General features: G+C 39.8%; 1 protein-coding gene across 3 annotated transcripts in view; it reads right to left on the reverse strand.

Annotated features, from left to right (window-relative positions):
• Positions 1-468: 468 nt before the first annotated feature.
• The window catches only part of RNF214 (ring finger protein 214), a 47755-nt gene continuing 29735 nt past the window's right edge, over positions 469-18488 (reverse strand). For all 3 annotated transcript variants that reach the window (XM_028105760.2, XM_028105759.2, XM_028105758.2), the window contains exons 7-15: positions 4873-4969; positions 4562-4650; positions 3886-3976; positions 3586-3684; positions 2967-3343; positions 2688-2820; positions 2387-2491; positions 1993-2088; positions 469-1101 (exon numbers count right to left, since the gene is read on the reverse strand). In XM_028105760.2, coding sequence (XP_027961561.1) covers positions 1036-1101; positions 1993-2088; positions 2387-2491; positions 2688-2820; positions 2967-3343; positions 3586-3684; positions 3886-3976; positions 4562-4650; positions 4873-4969 — 1153 coding nt within the window. In that variant the 3' untranslated portion in view covers positions 469-1035. The remainder of the gene's footprint in view (positions 1102-1992; positions 2089-2386; positions 2492-2687; positions 2821-2966; positions 3344-3585; positions 3685-3885; positions 3977-4561; positions 4651-4872; positions 4970-18488) is intronic.

The following is an 18488-nucleotide window of genomic DNA, read 5'->3' on the forward strand; positions in this document are numbered from 1 at the left end:
TTTTCTTGCTTCAAAAATTAAAATCCGGCATCCCAACATCATTCTGCAAGTAATTTTGCACAGACATCTCCTCACACCAGTGCCTGCCTAGAGCTCACCCAAGGTCACCAAACAACTTGGTTGTGAACCAACTGCCTTAACCTTCAGTGGGGAGGGGGACTAACTGACCAGGAGACCAGAAGTGAAGGGGAAGAGGTGAGGCCTTCACAAGGTTGGTCTGTCAGAGCTTGATCGGAAGCCAAGTCAGTGGTAGCAAGGGATGGCTTGGCCCAGGAAAGATCTGTGGGCTGTGCTAGTTTCTAAACAGAGGACTATCCAGGAAGTCAGATGGACAGAAGCTTTCGGGGGGCATGGGAGAAATGGGACCCAATTATGTTGGTATTCTTGGACTGTGAATTTTGCTGATGTAAAACAGACTATTCTGTAAACCTAATGTCTATGTGCAAATAATGAGCGTTAACACAGTAAAATATTCAATGAAAATTCAAACTATTAGGGTTACATTTTTTTTTCCTCAATCAGTCTCATTTTATCCATTTGGAGTCGAGTGGCTAGAACAACACTGAGACTTCCGTAGGCTTTCAGTAAGCAAGGCATCTGGTTGGACAGCAGGTGAGCACCAGGGTTCAAATCTGCATACATGAGCCTTAAGAAAATGAACTAGAGGCTGAGCCAAATCAAAGCAGGATGGCCTTAGGGTAACAGCAGCTTCCTAGATGGTTTTTATATTGTACTTGAAAACAGCCCCAGGCAAGGATATCATGAATTTCAAGGGCAAACTAAACATCATCTTACCTACAATCTGCATCCCCTGAAGGAATTGCAAGGTGAGGGGGAGAGACCATTTCTGCATAATATACATACTTTCATTTACGAACATTTGGATACAGACTTTCTATACACACATTACCTATATAATAAAAATGTACATGGCATGAGTATAGGTCACTGTATAAATATAGAGTTTTAGAAATCTTGAACCCGCGCTTCCTGTTCACATCAGTTTCTCCTCTTCTTCCTCCCCAGTCAGGTCCGTCATTTAAGAGTTGGACAAAAGGGACAAGTGTCATTTGTGTTGGTCTGGGCCCAGAATTTGATACACTGGAAAGGAAGAAAGACATATCTCAGGTTTATCTGGAAAGATGGAGGGAAGGAGGGGAGAGTGTGCCACTGAGATTCACTGGTCTGAGGAACGCATACTAAGTCAGAAGGGCTCTTACCATGGGGACCAGATGGGCTATTTCATTGGCTCTTACCCCCAAAAGAATCTTTAGAGCAGGGAAACCTGTTCTTTTTAGAGCGAACATTAACAATCAGCTAAGAATGGTGTGAAGCTGCTCTGTGTTGGATATCTGGGGTGGCCTTCCCCTTCTCATGATCTACTTAGGCTGAGATGCACTCCCAACTCCAAATACCCACCACCCTCAAATCTTATTCAGGCTTTTTCCTAAGAATTTAGACGTAAATCCAGTTTCTACCTTTTGAAAAATGAAAATGAACAAAACAAAATAGTAAAGAAGGAATCATCCCTGCTGCTGAGAGACTTAACTCTGTCTGGTAACATAATCCAAGATAGGAATAACCTGTCAGTTTGTGAAGATAATCCCTAACAGGCAGACCTCCAAGCTATTCTGTTAATGGATTTACTAATCTCATATTCAGGTTCCCTATTCCGTTCTTCTTGTCTCAGCAAAGTCTCCTGACAATGCTATATTCGAAACAATGGTTAGATATGTATGTCTTATTGTCAGTGTTCCAAGAAAGTGACCTATCAGTGCTCTAGGATGCACTGCTTATCCAGTCCCCTAAAGAGAATGGGGTAAAAGGAAGCTAGGAGATCCTAGCTGCCAGCATTCTGAAATCTGTTGATTGTTGAAGCCACAGCTTACTGAAAACCTCATGTTGAGATATTAATGATGAGCATCAACACAGCAACACGTTCGAGAAAAACTCAGAAAACAAAGAGTGGAAAGGAAGGTTGTTAGCACCCACCTCCTTGTGCAGCACATGGGTGCATGCCATTGGATGCAGCTCACTGGGCTGGACAAGCTTCTGGCACATGAGACACAGCTTACAGGTGGCTGGCGCCTGCAGGACACAGAAGGGAAGGCCAAAGAGTAAGGAACCTCTGGGTCTCCTCGCCTCTTGTGCCCATGATGCCATCTCCTATTTCCATGTCGCAAAAGGTTTTTACACCAAAAGAAAGAAAAGTTCAAATACAGATTCTTGCCGGAAGTACCTGCATTTTCTCAGCTGGGGCCGCCAACAACCCAGCTGATGAGAGGGTGTTTTTTTTGTCCCCCCCACCGCACTGCATCTGTAAACCTGTTCCCTCCTCACCCCCCAGCTTCTCCACAACCCAGTTTTCAAAGAAAAAGAGCCTTACGTGTGAAGACCTTCCAGGATACGAAACTTGGGCAGAAGGCAAGAACATTGGGGTACTGATTTGGGTCAGCGGAGCAGGGAACAAGGCCCGGATCCGACCGAGTGGCTGTGGGCAGAAACATTGTCAGAGTAAGGGGAAAGAGTCTGAGCGACAGAGCAGATAACAAAAAGAAATCACTTCTTTCCCAGTGCAGCAAAGGAAGAAAGCAGGCTAGAGACCCCTGGCTGCAGTGCTGTGTGCCGCCCCCAGTGCCTCTGAAACCTGCCTCCTCCCCAACAGCTGAGCAGGTCTGAGCTCTCACCTGGGTACTGGCTGCCACCCGCTCGTGTTCGGCCAGGCGGGCCGCTACCAACTGCATCAGTTCCTCCATGGTCAGGCCTGCCATGGTGGTCCGTGCGGTCTTGATTTGCTGAAGAATGTTGGTCATCTGGGCCCTAAGCAGCCACATGTTGAGAGAGAGAGATTCTATGCTGTCCTTGTTAAAAATCTCCAGGAAACTTCCCCTATTTTGACCCACAGATATTTCTCTGACACTTTTTTTTTTTTTAAAGCTTTTAAATTAGTCCTGAAAGATACTTACTTATTGCATTGTGGGAAGCGAGTCAGTAGCTTCTCCAGGATCTTCTCCAGTTTGTCTACTGGTTGGGGCCGGGGAGTTTCAGCAGAAGCCTTAACACCGCCCAAGCCTGGGGGAGGCGGGATGGAGGCAGCAGGGGGCATGTGTGGACCGTGGGGGCCAACGAGGGAACCCAAGCCAGGGCTGTTTCTCCCATGGGAGCCAGGAAGGGGCGGGGAAGGCTGGCTGGGCTGGGAAAGGGCAGGGTTTAGGATTGGGAAAGACAAGGAGCGGGGATCTGCGCTGGGCATAACCATGGGCACTGTGACCTGCCCAATGGAGAAGGGCATCCGAGGAGGCAGAGAGGGATTTGGCTGAAACACCTGAAGCATGAAGTCTGTCTGCAGAGCAAGAGAGGTGGAGGACAAGAGAGAAAGGAAGAAAATGAAAGTTTACGAATCTGGAGCGGAAATCAGTGAGCAATTCTTATGCCAAATAAGATCAATAATAATAATGGCCAATAATAATGTTATAATAAATAATACCAGGAGTAAAACCAATCTCTTCATAAAAGGAACAAGCAGAAGACTCTGGCTGTGCCACCAGCACAGAAAGGTAAACTCCCCCATGCCAGTCCTCTCACCTCTGATGGGGGTGGAGGCAAAGTGGGAGTAGGGATTTGAGGAAGGCTGCTTAGCTTGGCTCCGTTCCTCACCAACTGGATATGACTGTTAAACTGGTCCTAGAAAAGAGAGAAAAGAGCAGATTATCCTCTCTGCTGAGCTGAGTAAGCCTCTTGAGAAAGAGAGCACCACCCAGTATCAGGAGAGCAAAGGCAGGGGTGGAGCAGGCCCTCAGTGATGATGTACAAGGTCCCTCCGGTCACCACAGGTTTAAGCACAGCCTGAACCCTGACTCAAAGATCACACAGTACAACACTTACCCGAACATTCTTTTTCATCATCCGAACTCCATTCAGCCTTGTCTCCCACTCCTGTTTGGAACGAACTGTCTCTAGTGTTGGGGGGGTTGACCTTTCAAGAAACCAACAGGAATTCAGAGAATTAGAGCAAGGCCAGCTCCTGACTCTCTGAGATAGCAGGACAGTGGCTGGTCAGGGGTCCTGGTGAGAAAAGGTCAGACAGGTATAGGAGGAGGCCAGGGTTTGTGTGCTTCACTCTCACTCTGGCATCTTTTAAGCCAATTATTAGAGAAAGAGGACCAACCACAGAAAGAGGGCTTTTGTCTGCCTGGAAATGTCACAGGGGTCCTCCAGATTCCATGGCAGAAAGAGAAGAAATGACTCTATGAGAAACAAATCTCCAAAGATATTTGTTATGCTTTGACACCAGAAGAGATATTGTTTATCCAGCTGGAACCAATACAATCAAAAATACAAAACTATAAACTATGGGAAGAGAAATGACTGAACAATGGCAACTGTGCAGACAGAGGTGGCCCTGAAATTCCTGAGAAGACAGAGTAAATGCCAGACTAGTGGGCCCTGGGTTTCAAAAAACTAACCAAACCAAACCAAAAAAAAAAAAAAAAAAAAAAAAATCACCAAGAAAACACCAAACTGCAGGACCATTAAAACTCTGGGATGGGAGGGTACTTACTTGAGGTAAGTAAGGTGCAGTTCTGCCTCTTTTTCTGCTTCTTCTAGTTTCAATACCAGCAACTCTTTCCGACTCTCTAGTGATAAGATCTAAGGAAACCACACACACACACACACACACACACACACACACACACACAGTCTCTTTATTAATTGTACATATACGAAGCTTCCCCCCAGCTAGTTAAAACAAATGCTTATGGCTATATAGTACAATAGTTGTATGGCTTAGTGGTATAACACTATACCCAAAGAGATTAATTACTATCTGGAAGCCCCAAATCAAGGCTTTCCACACAGAGCTCTTCTCACCTCTGCCTTCCAGGCCCGTTCTGTCTCTTCCATAATGTTCCGATTTATTTCACCATCCTGATTCTTGAGTCTATCCAGTTCCATTTCCCACACTTCTCTGTAAGGTCAGAAACCAAGAACAAGAGTAAGGGGAGAAAGACAAGATCGCTAAGGGACATCAAGGCAAAAGGAAAACCTGAAATTGATTTAGCAGATATGTTATAGGAAGTTTTACTCTAACTATTAATATAGATCTAGACAAAGAATGTTTAAAGTATTCTGTAACTGCAAAAAGGCCTTATATTTGAAAGTTAATATATGGGATGCCTGGATGGCTCAGTTGGTTGAGGGTCTGCCTTCGGCTCAGGTCATGGTCCTGGGGTCCCAGGATCGAGCCCCGTGTTGGGCTCCCTGCTCAGCAGGGAGTCTGCTTCTCCCTCTCCCTCTACAGCTCTCCCTGCTTGTGCTCGCTCACTCGCTCTCTCAAATAAATAAAATCTTAAAAAAAAAAAAAAAAGGTAAAAATGTTCACATCTCCCCTTGCTAAGATAAGGTTTCCCAGAGCAGGAAAGAGTGTACTTAGGACCAAAACCCACTGACAGCAGACTGTTCCATGTTTAGGGAAGGCTCAGAATCATTATGGTATCCTCTCATAACCCCATTTGTCTTCTACTATAGGTATGAAGAATGCAGGACCAAACACAGAGATCCGTTTAATACTCAGGTCTAATGCAGCAAGCTCTGATTCATTCCTCAGCACACAGACACTGGCTTACTGATTTTCCTATTTTCTTAGCCATAGTAAACATTCTTCAGAAGAAAAAACTGTCTCTTCACACCTCAGGAATTCACCTTTCCATCAGCATCCTCCCTTCTCACGCCACCCTCCCAGCCCCATCCCTACAATGTAACATACTCAGGGTCAGGGTGACCAGGGTCAGGGTGACCAACCGATTGGTGTGTCTGTTCCCAGGGGTCTTGCAGAATATGGGACAGTCAAGCACCCTACTCAGGACTAAAGAACAGAGCCAGCAAGAGGAGCTCGTTACATGGCACTGGATTGCAGTCAAGTTTTATGGCTGGAAGCAAAGGATCATCCAGATCAGTGGAAAGAATATGAAAATGTTGTAATGTTTTCACTGTATTTTAAGAAGTCAAAAAGAAGAAGAAAAGGTTGGGAAGAGTTGTATCTTAAGAAAAATGGTTCCCACTTTTCTTCAGTAAAATAAACAACTTCAGTCCTCTTCTGTTTTTCAGTAGTAGCCTTACATATATGAAAGGGAGCGATCCACTTAAGTCTGTGTTTGAGGCGCTCATGTATCCCTCCTCTCTCTTTCATAGATAAAGTAACACACACACGTTCATTCACTGATTCACTACCATGAGTCTGCCCTTCTACTGACAAGGTTTATTCATATAATAGAAATGACCAGGGCGCCTGAGTGGCTCAGTTGGTTAAGCGACTGCCTTCGGCTCAGGTCATGATCCTGGAGTCCCGGGATCGAGTCCCGCATCGGACTCCCTGCTCAGCAGGGAGTCTGCTTCTCCCTCAGACCCTCCCCCATCTCATGCTCTCTCTCTATCTCATTCTCTCTCTCAAATAAATAAATAAGATCTTTAAAAAATTAAAAAAAAAAAAAGAAATGACCAGATGGGCATTTTCTTCCTTAATCGCTATGTGTTATCCTTCCCAAACTAACCTGCCAAAAGAGTGACAGGTATTAAGGAGGGCACGTTCTGCATGGAACACTGGGTGTTACACGCAAACAATGAATCATGGAACACTACATCAAAAACTAATGATGTAATGTATGGTGATTAACATAACAGTAATAATAATAATAATAAAAAGAATTCTCTAATAATTCTTTAGACAAAGGTTTATAGGTAACTGTTCTCCCGCTATGAAACATATTCCTCAAGTTAAAAACCACATGAGGAGTCAGAATTCTCTTACCATAAGAACATGTGAAATATGCTGTGGGGTCAATCAGTGATCCATTTAGCTTACTAGTCACTCCTTGACAATGAGATAATTGTAGAAAAACATGACAGCTGCCTTCTGTGATTGATGTTATTCTTGAAGATTATAGATGGTCACTGAGTATCTCTAACTTTCATTAAATACATTTGTCAACTATAGATATATATTTCTACAAGAAAAATCCTTCTACCATGTCCATGGGATCATTCCACATATTCACAGACATTAATCTTCTCCTTTGGGCACTGGCCACATCTACCCTGGGATCCAACAACACAAAAGGAACTACTAGCAACCACAACAAAAATAATTAAAGAATTCTTAAACAAGCAAAAATGCTCAGCTTTACCATATGTTAACTAGCCTATAACATATGCATCAGACCTGCAACCCACGCTAGAAAAATAATCAGCTCCCCATGGTAGATGGTCAAAAAAAATTCTTGGTAGAAGAGAAACCAGTGAGTCTATTTAAACTTTTTAAATGCCTGGTCTAATTTCTTCCAAGTCCCAGATTTCTGTTATTTTGCATAGCTGGTTTAGGGAATCAATGGTTCAAATAAGTAAATCCTAGCAGACTGTGTTAAGTCTGACTTGTAGTTCCCAATTTTTGCAGACTTTTTAAAATTTGTTTTTGATCACATAAATAATATAAATTATAAAAAGTTTAGGAAATACAAAACAGAAAGAGTCTCGCATAGAGGTTCCAACTTATTGGCTATATGACCCTAGACAAGTTATTTAATCGTTCTTCATCTTCTGAATGGATTCTTCATCTGAAAAATGAGTACTACCTACATCATGGGACTGATAGGAGAATTACTGAGAAAACACCCATGAAGATTTTAATATGGGACCTATTAATGTAGGAAGTATTCAACAAATGTTATTTTTTAAATTTTTATTGTTATGTTAATCACCATACATTACATCATTAGTTTTTGATGTAGCGTTCCATGATTCATTGTTTGTGCATAACACCCAGTGCTCCATGCAGAATGTGCCCTCTTTAATACCCATCACCAGGCTAACCCATCCCCCCACCGCCTCCCCTCCAGAACCCTGTTTGTTTTTCAGAGTCCATCGTCTCTCATGGTTCGTCTCCCCCTCCGACTTACTCCTTCATTCTTCCCCTCCTGCTGTCTTCTTCTTCTTTTTTTTTTCTTAACATATATTGCATTATTTGTTTCAGAAGTACAGATCTGTGATTCAACAGTCCTGCACAATTCACAGCGCTCACCATAGCACATACCCTCCCCAATGTCTATCACCCAGCCACCCCATCCCTCCCACCCCCCATCACTCTCAACAAATGTTATTTTTAAAGTATTTTTTAAATTTAACTTCTCACAATTGTAATACAAAGAATCACTATTATACTTCTTTCCAGTCTTTTAAAATAAATATTTGCATATTGATGAATGTATATAGCACATATAAATCCATTATGTGTACTTTCAAACAGAAATTGATCTTTCTCTTACTTTTTCAACCATATTTTTCCATAGCACTAAGTATTCTTCAAAAATTTGATTTTTAAATAACCATCCATTGTACATATATACTATTATCTATTTGGGTATTAGGTTATTTTCAACCTGACAATTATAACTAATACAACTAATTGACAAATATAACTAATAATAAGCATCTGTACATGTGTACTGACACAGGTTAACAATAAAAGTAATGTTTCTAGATTTAAGAGGAAGCTACTCACAGTAGTTAAGAGCATGGCCTCTGGAGCCAAACTAAGCTCTGAGTTAAAATCCAGCCCTCATCACTATCTACATGACCTCTGGCAAGTTACTTAACCTTTCTGTGCTTGATTTTCCTGATATAAAATGGGGATAACAAAAGAGTCTACCTTTCAAAGAGCTGTTATGCATATTAAATGAGTTAATGTATGTAAAACACACAGAATACTCTCTGGCATATAGGAAGAACTTAGTAAATGTTAGTTCTCTCATTTGGACGGTAGAACATCTTCTTTCAGAGAAACTAAATTTATGTATATGAATTTTCCACAAGGCGTGGTGGAATTCAGATGATTTTAATGGACAGAAGCTGATAAGCTTCTTGTGAAAACACTCTCCACGGTCAGAGACAAAGCTAAAAATTAAGATGTTTGCATCCTCAGCCCAAATACCCTCCTTTCAGAATATATTATACTCTAGGCAAGGCAAAAGGAAACAAAACAAAAACTGTTGAATAAGTTAATATATAGGGGTAGAGGTTATAAAATCCTTTACTCCAAAACTAACAGTGATACAAACTAATATAGAATGCATGAGATCAGACATAAGCAGAAAACTTTACCCCAGGGTGGATTTGCAAATTTATTGTTTATGAGGCTGGAATTCTTCCATGATTCAATTTAATTCAACAACATCTACTGAGCAGCATAGTGTGCTAGGCCCTGTGCTAAAACCTAGGGATATAAAGATGCCCAGGTCCTGCCCCAAGAAACTCACAGTCTAATAGTTTGCCAAGTAAACGAAGGGAACAAGGAAACTCTGGGCAGAACAGACAGCATGGGCAAAGGCCAAAGAGTAAGAGAGCATTCAGCTGAGGGAGGTCCAGAAAGTTGCAGGCAGTGGACACACGAGTCTAAGGCTCAGTGATGTAGTCTGGGCTGGGGATACAGACGAGTGTCACAACCATAAAGACAGCAGTGGAGCCCTAAGTATGGAAGGAGTCATCTGGAACAGCAGTTTACAAAACACAGTCCACAGTCCCCAAAACCCTTAGAGGCCCTCGTCTATGAAGCAAAAACTAATTTCAAATGACACTAAAGTTACTTGCCTCTGTCACTCCCATCCTCTTATGAATTTACAATGGATTTTCCTGAGGCTACCATAACACATGATGGTATCGTCACTGATGGCTAATGGAATATATGCTTCTGTATTCTCATGTTTTCTAGCATGTTCTAAAGTAGTAGGTTTAGGGCATAATTTAAGCTCTCAATTTTTTTTTTCCTTCTCAGAACCTCTGTTGTGCTTTTACTAGCTGTCTTCAGTTATACTTGCTATAATCTCTATAATCTCATTATTGTCTAATAAATAATCACTGTAATTTTTAAGTTCTCCAGGCATCTGGGCAGAAACAAGTACTTTCCGTTAATTTGTTTTTGTAATAATTCTTTTTAATTTTTGAAAATTTTCTCTATTTTTTTTTTAAAGATTTTATTTATTTATTTGACAGAAAGAGAGACAGCGAGAGATGGAACACAAGCAGGGGGAGTGGGAGAGGGAGAAGCAGGCTCCCCACTGAGCAGGGAGCCCAACGCAGGACTTGATCCCAGGACCCCAGGATCATGACCTGAGCCGAAGGCAGTCGTTTAACCAACTGAGCCATCCAGGCGCCCGAAAATTTTCTCCATTTTTAAGTTAAATCTAAAATGTATTACTTTAAGGGTGCCTGGGTGGCTCAGTCGATTAAGCATCTGCCTTGGGTCATGATCTCAGGGTCGTGGGATCGAGCCCCATGTTGGGCTCCCTGCTCAGCAGTGAGTCTGCTTCTCCCTCTCCTTCTGCTGCTCCCCCCACTCATGCTCACTCTGTCTCTCTTCAATCAATCAATCAATCAATCTTAAAAAAAATAAAACGTATTACTTTAGAATTTAACATTTTTTTTCCTAAAATACAAGAAAATTTATTTGTATTTTCCTCGTACATTGAAAAATGAATCACTGGATCAAAAAAGGGAGATTAGAAGACTCACTTTCTCAACCCATAGCTGCAATGTATACATCTAAAAGATCCTAAAAAAGATGCAGGGGCCTACAGTTTTCTGACTCATGGGAAGAATCTACTCCAAAGAAATTGGGCAAAATTATAAATAAGAAACCAAAGTATGACAAAAGCCAGCTTTCCCTTGACTTTAAAGATGTTCATAATTTACTTTACTGTATCTTAAGCCACAGAACATTTTCTAATTATATTGTGCCAGTTAAGTTATAGTGATATTTTGCGATCATTCAGAATTTAAAGAAAAAGGAACTATTTTAAATGCAGATGTGATGAGGTCTTTAAAATTCATAAAAATCATCAAAGCCTTTCAAACCACAAATGAAGAAGCCACTGAAGCACCTTACCCGGGGAAATTACTGTACTGCATTAACCGGAGAAGCACAAACTTGTCCAGCTGACATTGCTACATGCCTGCCGGACAAAAAGTCAGTAAAATAAATCACAGCAATGTCACTTTTTAACGACACAGTAACTCATCAAATTAAAGATTTTGCTAGGAACTTGAAGTGAGAGAGTTAAGATCTCATCTGCAGAACTGTAATTTTGCTTCACAAACAGACAAATCTACAACTGCAATTAGACTTGCTATTTTGATTTTATTCATCTAGTACTAGCACCAACTAAGCATCAGAGATAATACTGTCTGTGAATTCCTGGCAACAAACACAAGTGATGCTCCCATAATCTAAGCTGAATGACCTTTTATTGTCGTGGTTTAAGCTTTACTTAAGGATGTCATGATGAAGCCATACAAAATAATAATTTTATGAAATCCCGACCTCTAACTACACATTTTTTAAATATTGTTTGATACAATGCTACATGCCCAGGTATACGGTTGTCTCATGGAAAAGCACTTGTGAGACCATTTGAGTTGTGAGTTGAACTAGCCTCTTTTTTTCATGAAACACCATTTTTAGTTAAAAGAACAATTGAGAGACAAACTACGGTAATTTGAACTTGAGTATTTAGCAGTTAGGTCCTTGAAAATGAATGAAATACTCTTGCTATTGCAAAGAAAACAACTGACAGTATTTATCACCAAAAACCAATTTTGAGCTTTCAAGCAAAAATTAGAATTTTGGAAAATCTATACCAGCCACTGGGAGCTTGAAGGATCCCCACTACTTAAAAACTATTCTGATGAGATCAACAGTGACATAAACAAATGAGATTCCTTAAATGCTATATAATAAAACATGTCAACACTTAGGTCTGAGTAACTCTAAACCAGTATTTTCCAAATTATCAATGCATTGTGTCACCAAACCCACTGTGGAACCCACTTGGAACCGCAGAGTTGGCATAAAGATGATTTTAAGCTGAAGATATCTGAGGTTCAACAGATGCAGAAAAAAGCCTTCTGACAGCTTCCCTTATCTGCCTAAAAAGCAGCAACTTCTGGGAAATAAGGATGTCACAAATTCCTCTTCGGAGCAGATCTACTCCCAGGAGAGAGAATGTGAATAACAACTACCCTAAATCCCTTCTCCAGGGGAGTTTTATGGTTCTGAAAGAGAGAGAAAAACCACTCATACCTGTATAGACAAATATTATCACAAACTTTTAATCTGTTTGTTCTCCTGAAAAGCCGTTTATCTTTCCAAAAAGCCCCCCCCCCCCCGTAAAGTGCCCTTTCTCCCCACCCTCCTAAGAAGTCATTTGTTTTCCCATAAATGCCTTTCTCCTTGCTCCCTTCCACCTATTAAGATGGCAGATAAGCCCCAAATTCCAACCACCCTTCTGAGTTACTCATCACTGAACTTTCCCACATTCATACAAGTTGTACAGGGAAACTGCTTTCCTGTTAATCTCCCTTTTGTCAGTTTAATTGCAGGCCTCAGACGTTAAACCCAATAGGGCAGAAGGAAAAGTTTATCTTCCCTGATAGAACACAATGAAAAGATCCATTTAAAGTGTAACTTAAGCCAATGGACTCAACTAACCTTTAAGAAACTATCACCAGTCCAATTTTGGGGTACTGTAAAAAAAGAATATCCACAATTATCTAAAAAAGGCTATTACGGGGTACCTGGGTGGCTCTGTCAGCTAAGCGTCTGTCTGACTTCAGTTCAGGTCATGATCCTGGGGTCCTGGGTTCAAGCCCCACATCGTGCTCCATGCTCAGCGGAGTCTGCTTCTCCCTCTCCCTCAGCCCTTCCCCCTCCCCCGCTTCAGTGCAATCTCTCTCACTCTCAAATAAATAAAAACTTTAATTTTAAAAAATCTTTTTTAAAAACTCCTCACTTTTTCAACTACCTAATCTGTGTTATGACCAGATTTTCTTCACATACTTGAATCAAACAACATACTGCAATGGATTACACGTAGAAGTAGATAAGAAAATTCAGGTTCTTCCACTAAAGAGACTTACAAAAAGGTAAACAATGTCATTCTTCTAATTAAATTGATTTTTGTCTGGGTTGGGCAAAGAGTTCTTGGGACACAAAATCCATGAGCCACAAAAGAAAAAACTGGTAAACAGGAAAACTAGACTTCACCAAAACTTAAAACTCTGCATTTTAAAAGGCACCAATACAAAACGCAAAGGCAAGTCACAAACGGGGAGAAAACACCTGCAAAATGCAAATCTGATCAAAGAACTTGTATCAAGAACACTCAATAAGAAAACGACATGCTTTTTGTAAATGGGTAAATATCTGAATGAATACTTCAACAAAAAAAGAACGAAAAATGACAGATAAGGACACGAAAAGATGCGCAACATCAATAGTCATTAGGGAAATGCAAACTAAAACCACAATGAGATATTATTAAACACTTCTTAAAATGCCTAAAACTAAAAAGACTCATAATGCCAAGTACTGGTGATGATATGGAGTAACTGGAATGCTTATACACCTGCTGGTGGGAATGCAAAATAGTAAAGCAACCTTGGAAAATGGTTTGGCAGTTCCATATAAAGTTAAGCAAATATATGGCCCAGCAATTCTACTCCTAAGCATTTACCCAAGAGAAAACATGTCCACAGAAACACCTGAGCAGCTTTATTTATCATAGTTTAAAAATAAAAAAAAAAGGAAACAACCCAATTGTCCATCAACTAGTTAATACATAAACAAATTTGGTATAATTTTATAATGGAATACTACTCAGCAATAAAAAGGAATAAATTGTTGATACATGCAACAACATGGATGAATCACAAAAGCTTTATCCTAAACAAGAAACAGACCAAAAGGCTATGTATATTGTATGATTCTATTTACATGAAGTCCTAGAAAAGGCAAAATTATAGTGAGAGAAAGTAGATCGGTGGTTGCCAGTGGCTCAGGGGAGGGGAGGCAATGGACTCCAAAGAATCATGAAGGAAATTTTGGGGTAGTGGAAATATTGTATATCATGATTCTGGTAGGGATTCCATGACTGTATACATCATTTAAAATGGGTGAATTTAAAATAAACAAACAAATAAATAAAATGGGTGAATTTAATCATATAACCTCCATGAATTTTATCATATAACCTCCATAAATTGCAGTAAAAAAGAAAAGAATCTGCAACCCCCACCCCCAAGCCACTGCCCCCTGTTCCCCTTCCTATAGTCACCATTTCTGTATCTCAGACATCTTGTTGTCATTACACCTCCTCTCTCTTTTTTTTTTTTTTTAAAGATTTTATTTATTTATTCATGAGAGACACAGAGAGAGAGAGCGAGAGAGAGGCAGAGGGAGAAGCAGGCTCACCAAGCAGGGAGCCCGATGCGGGACTCGATCCCAGGACTCTGGGATCATGACCTGAGCCGAAGGCAGACGCTTAACCATCTGAGCCACCCAGGCGCCCTCACCTCCTCTCTCTGTAAGAGGCAACAAATCTTATCAATCTACCTCAGAATATCCCCCTTTCCGTTCCTTTGCCAATTAAATCAGGCCCTCCTTTTGTCTGGCTGAAACTGGCTTCCTGACACCAGTTGATCTATACTTTAGCCCATCTAACCTAACATGGGCAGAATTATCCTACAGATTAAATCTGGAGAGGTTCCACTTCTAGTAAGAACAGAGTTGCTCCTAACAGACCAACACCTCACAGGTCAAAAACTATACATTCTAAACAAAATATAAAAAAGCACCTATCTGAAGGCATTAAACAGCAAACAAGAACCAGGCATAAACTGGAGATGATCTGACGACTGGAAGAAGTTAATATCACTGTTGTTTCCTCTTTTTTACAGTTATTTGCCTAAGGGCAAACCCTAGCCAACTGTGCTGATGGCTAAAACAGATAGAAACCTTGCAGGCTTACATGCTTGAAAACTAAAGGACAAAACTGCGAACTACCATAACAACTGGAAAATGAGTAGGAAACCCTAAAAAGAAAAGAGTTACAGATGAAGAGCCCCACATTCTGAATACAAACCTGCCCAAATATCTGGATGATCCTGAACCACACATGCACAGAAGAGATTCTAAGGAATCCAGTTATAGCTAAACAAACTTAACAGAGACCACAGCTGCTGGCCATCAAATAAGGGTATGATGTTTAAGCCCAATATGATAATTTTTTTTTTCAAAACCAAGACTTTTTGGAGAAATAGAACAAAATCCAACCAAAGTCTCTACAATATTCATAATAGTCAGTATTCAACCATAAATTACCAATATACAAAGAAACAGGAAACATGATCCACAGTCAAGAGCAGGGGTTGGCGAACTATGGTCTGTGAGTCAAATTTAGGCTGCCACCTATTTTTATAAGTAAAATTTTCTGGGGAACACAGTCATGCTCATTTTACTTACATATTGTTCATGGCTGCTTTCATTGCTACAACAACCAAGTTGAGTAGTTGCAACAAAAACTTATGGTTTGCAAAGCCTGAATATTTATTATATGGCAATCAATCTCTTCCCTCTACCCTGAGCCACTGACAATCATTGATCTGCTTTCTCTCACTAAAGGTTTATCTATCCTGGAACTTCATGTAAATAGATAGTATGTACCTTTCATGCTTGTTTCTTAGGATAATCCTGATTCCGTATCCTGGTCAACAAAAAAAGAAACTCAATGAACAAGAACTTCAAGGTCACCAAGATGCTGGAATCAGCAGGTAAGGATTTCAAAGCATCTACTTTAACTATGCAAAAGGACATAAAAAATATGTTCTCAAGGAGGGCACAAATAAGAATTTTCAGCAGAGAAACAAACTATAAAAGAGAAATAAACTGAAATGACAGAACTGAAAAATACAATACCGGAATTACAAAATTCATTGCATGGGCTTAAGAGAATGGAAATGATACAAGAGAGAATAAGTGAACTTGAAGATACATCAATAGAAGTTACCCAATATGAGGAACAGTGTGAAAAAGATAGTAAAGAAATGAACAGAGCCTCCATGAGCTATAGGACAATAACAAAGGGACTAACACATGTGAAAGCAGAGTCCCAGAAAGAAGGGAGGAAATGGGACAGAAAAAACATATACAAATTATGTCAGAAAATTTCACACAATTTGATGAAAGACATAACTTTACAGATTAAGAACGCAGAAAACCCTAAACAGGAAAAATATGAAGAAAATCACATCTGGGCTGATCAAAGTCACACTGATGAAAACTAAAGATAGAAAATCTTAAAGAAGCCATAGGAAAAAATGACATAATACACAGAGGAAAACAATAATATGAATGGTCACTGCCTTTTCACCAGGAAGAACAAGAGCCAGTTTATATTAGAACAGCTGCACAGAGATATTCACACAATGGACTACAACTCAGTATTAAAAAGGAATGAATGCCTATATCTATTCAAGAATCAATAATTAATAACCTACCAAAACAAAAAGCACCAAGTCTCAGAGGGTTTATTGGTAAATACTACCAAACATTTAAGAAAAAAATTGAACCAGGGCACCTGCTGGCTCAGTTGGTGGAGTATATGACTCTTGATCTCAGGGTAGTGATCTCATTGGGGTAGAGATTACTTCAAAAAAAAAAAAAAACTCTTAAAAAAAAAAAGAAAAAACTATACTAATTCTCTACAATCTCCTTCAAAAGACAGAAGCAGAGGAAATACTTCCTAGCTCATTCTATGAAGCCAACATTATCCTAATACCAAAACCAGACAAAGACATTAGAAGAAAAGAAAACCACACACCAGTATCTCTCATGAACATAAGATGCAAAAATCCTCAGGTGCCTGGGTGGCTCAGTTGTCAGGTGTCTGCCTTCGGCTCAGGTCATGATCCCAGGGTCCTGGGATTGAGCCCTGCATCAGGCTGCAGGAAGCCTGCTTCTCCCTCTCCCACTCCCCCTGCTTGTGTTCCCTCTCTGGCTGTGTCTCTGTCAAATAAATAAAATCTTAAAAAAAAAAAAGATGCAAAAATCCTCAACAAAATATTAACAAATCAAATCTAAAAAAATACAAAAAGAATTTAAACCATGACCAAGTGGAATTTATCCTAGGTATGCAAAGCTAGTTCAACACTCAAAAATTAATTAACATAATCCATCACATCAGAAGACTAAAAAAGAAAAATCACAGATCCTATCAAAAAAAGCACTTGACAAAATCCAACTTTCATGATAAAAACTCTCAGTAAACTAGAAATAGAAGGGAATCTTCTCAACTTGATAAAGGCTATCTGCAAAAAACCTATAGCTAACATCATACTTAATGGTGAGAAACCTGAAGCTCTCCCATTAAGATCAGGTATAAAGCAAGGATGTCCCTCTCACCACTCGTCAATATCATACTGGAAGAATGCAACAAGACAAGAAAAGGATACCAAAGGTATACAGATTAGAAAGGAAAACAAAAGTACCTTTGCAGATGACATGATCATTTACATAGGAAACTGTTAAGAATCAAAAAACCCTCCTTGAACAAATAGATTAAAGTAAGGTTGAAGGATACAAGATTAATATATAAAAGTCAACTGCTTTTCTATATACTATCTATGAGCAAGTGGAATTTTAAATTAAAAACAGAGTATCACTTACATTAGCACCCCCCCAAAATGAAATACCTAGGTATAAATCCAACAAAATATATTAAAGACCTTTATGAGGAAAACTATAAAACTCTGATGAACAAAATTAAAAAAAGAACTAAATAAATGGAGAGATATTTCATGTTCATAGATAGGGAAACTAAAATTATCAAGATGTCCATTCTTCTCAACTTAATCTATAGATTCAATGCAATCCCAATCCAAATCTCAGCAAGTTATTTTATGGATGTCAACAAACTGATTCTCAAGTTTATATGGAAGGCAAAAGACTGAGATTAGCCAACACAATTTGAAAGAAAAGAACCACTTTGGAGGACTGGTGATACCGGACTTCAAGACTTTCTATAAAGCTACAGTAATCAAAACAGTGTGGTAGTGGCAAAAGAACAGACAAATAGATCAATAAAACCGAATAAAGAGCCTATTTCAGACCCTCATAAATACAGCCAACTAATCTTTGACAAACAAATGAAGGCAATAAAATGAAGCAAAGAGTTTCTTCAACAAATGGTGCTAGAAAATTGGACAATCACATGCAAAAAGTGAAACTAAACACAGACTTTACACCTTTAACAAAAATTAACTCAAAAATTAACTATTGTAGACCTAAATGTAAAATACAAAACTACGAAACTCCTAAGATAACATAGAAGAAAACCTGGTTGAACTTGGGTGTGGTGATGCCTTCTTAGATACAAACCAAAGACACAATTTGTGAAAGAAAAAACTGACAAAGTAGACTTCATTAAGACTGAGAACGTCTGGGGGCACCTGGGTGGTGCAGTCAATTGAGCACCCAACTCTTGGCTTCAGCTCAGGTTATGATCTCAGGGTTTTAAGATCAAACCTGGTGACCAGCTCTGCGCAGAGTCTGCTTAAGTTTCTCTCTGCCCCTCGAATTCGAGAGATGAGCAATACTATAAGACGAA

This window comes from Eumetopias jubatus, unplaced genomic scaffold (assembly GCF_037043125.1).
Source record: "Eumetopias jubatus isolate StellerSeaLion01/CBP00866 unplaced genomic scaffold, mEumJub1_p1.0 scaffold_13, whole genome shotgun sequence".
Taxonomy (NCBI): Eukaryota; Metazoa; Chordata; class Mammalia; order Carnivora; family Otariidae; genus Eumetopias; species Eumetopias jubatus.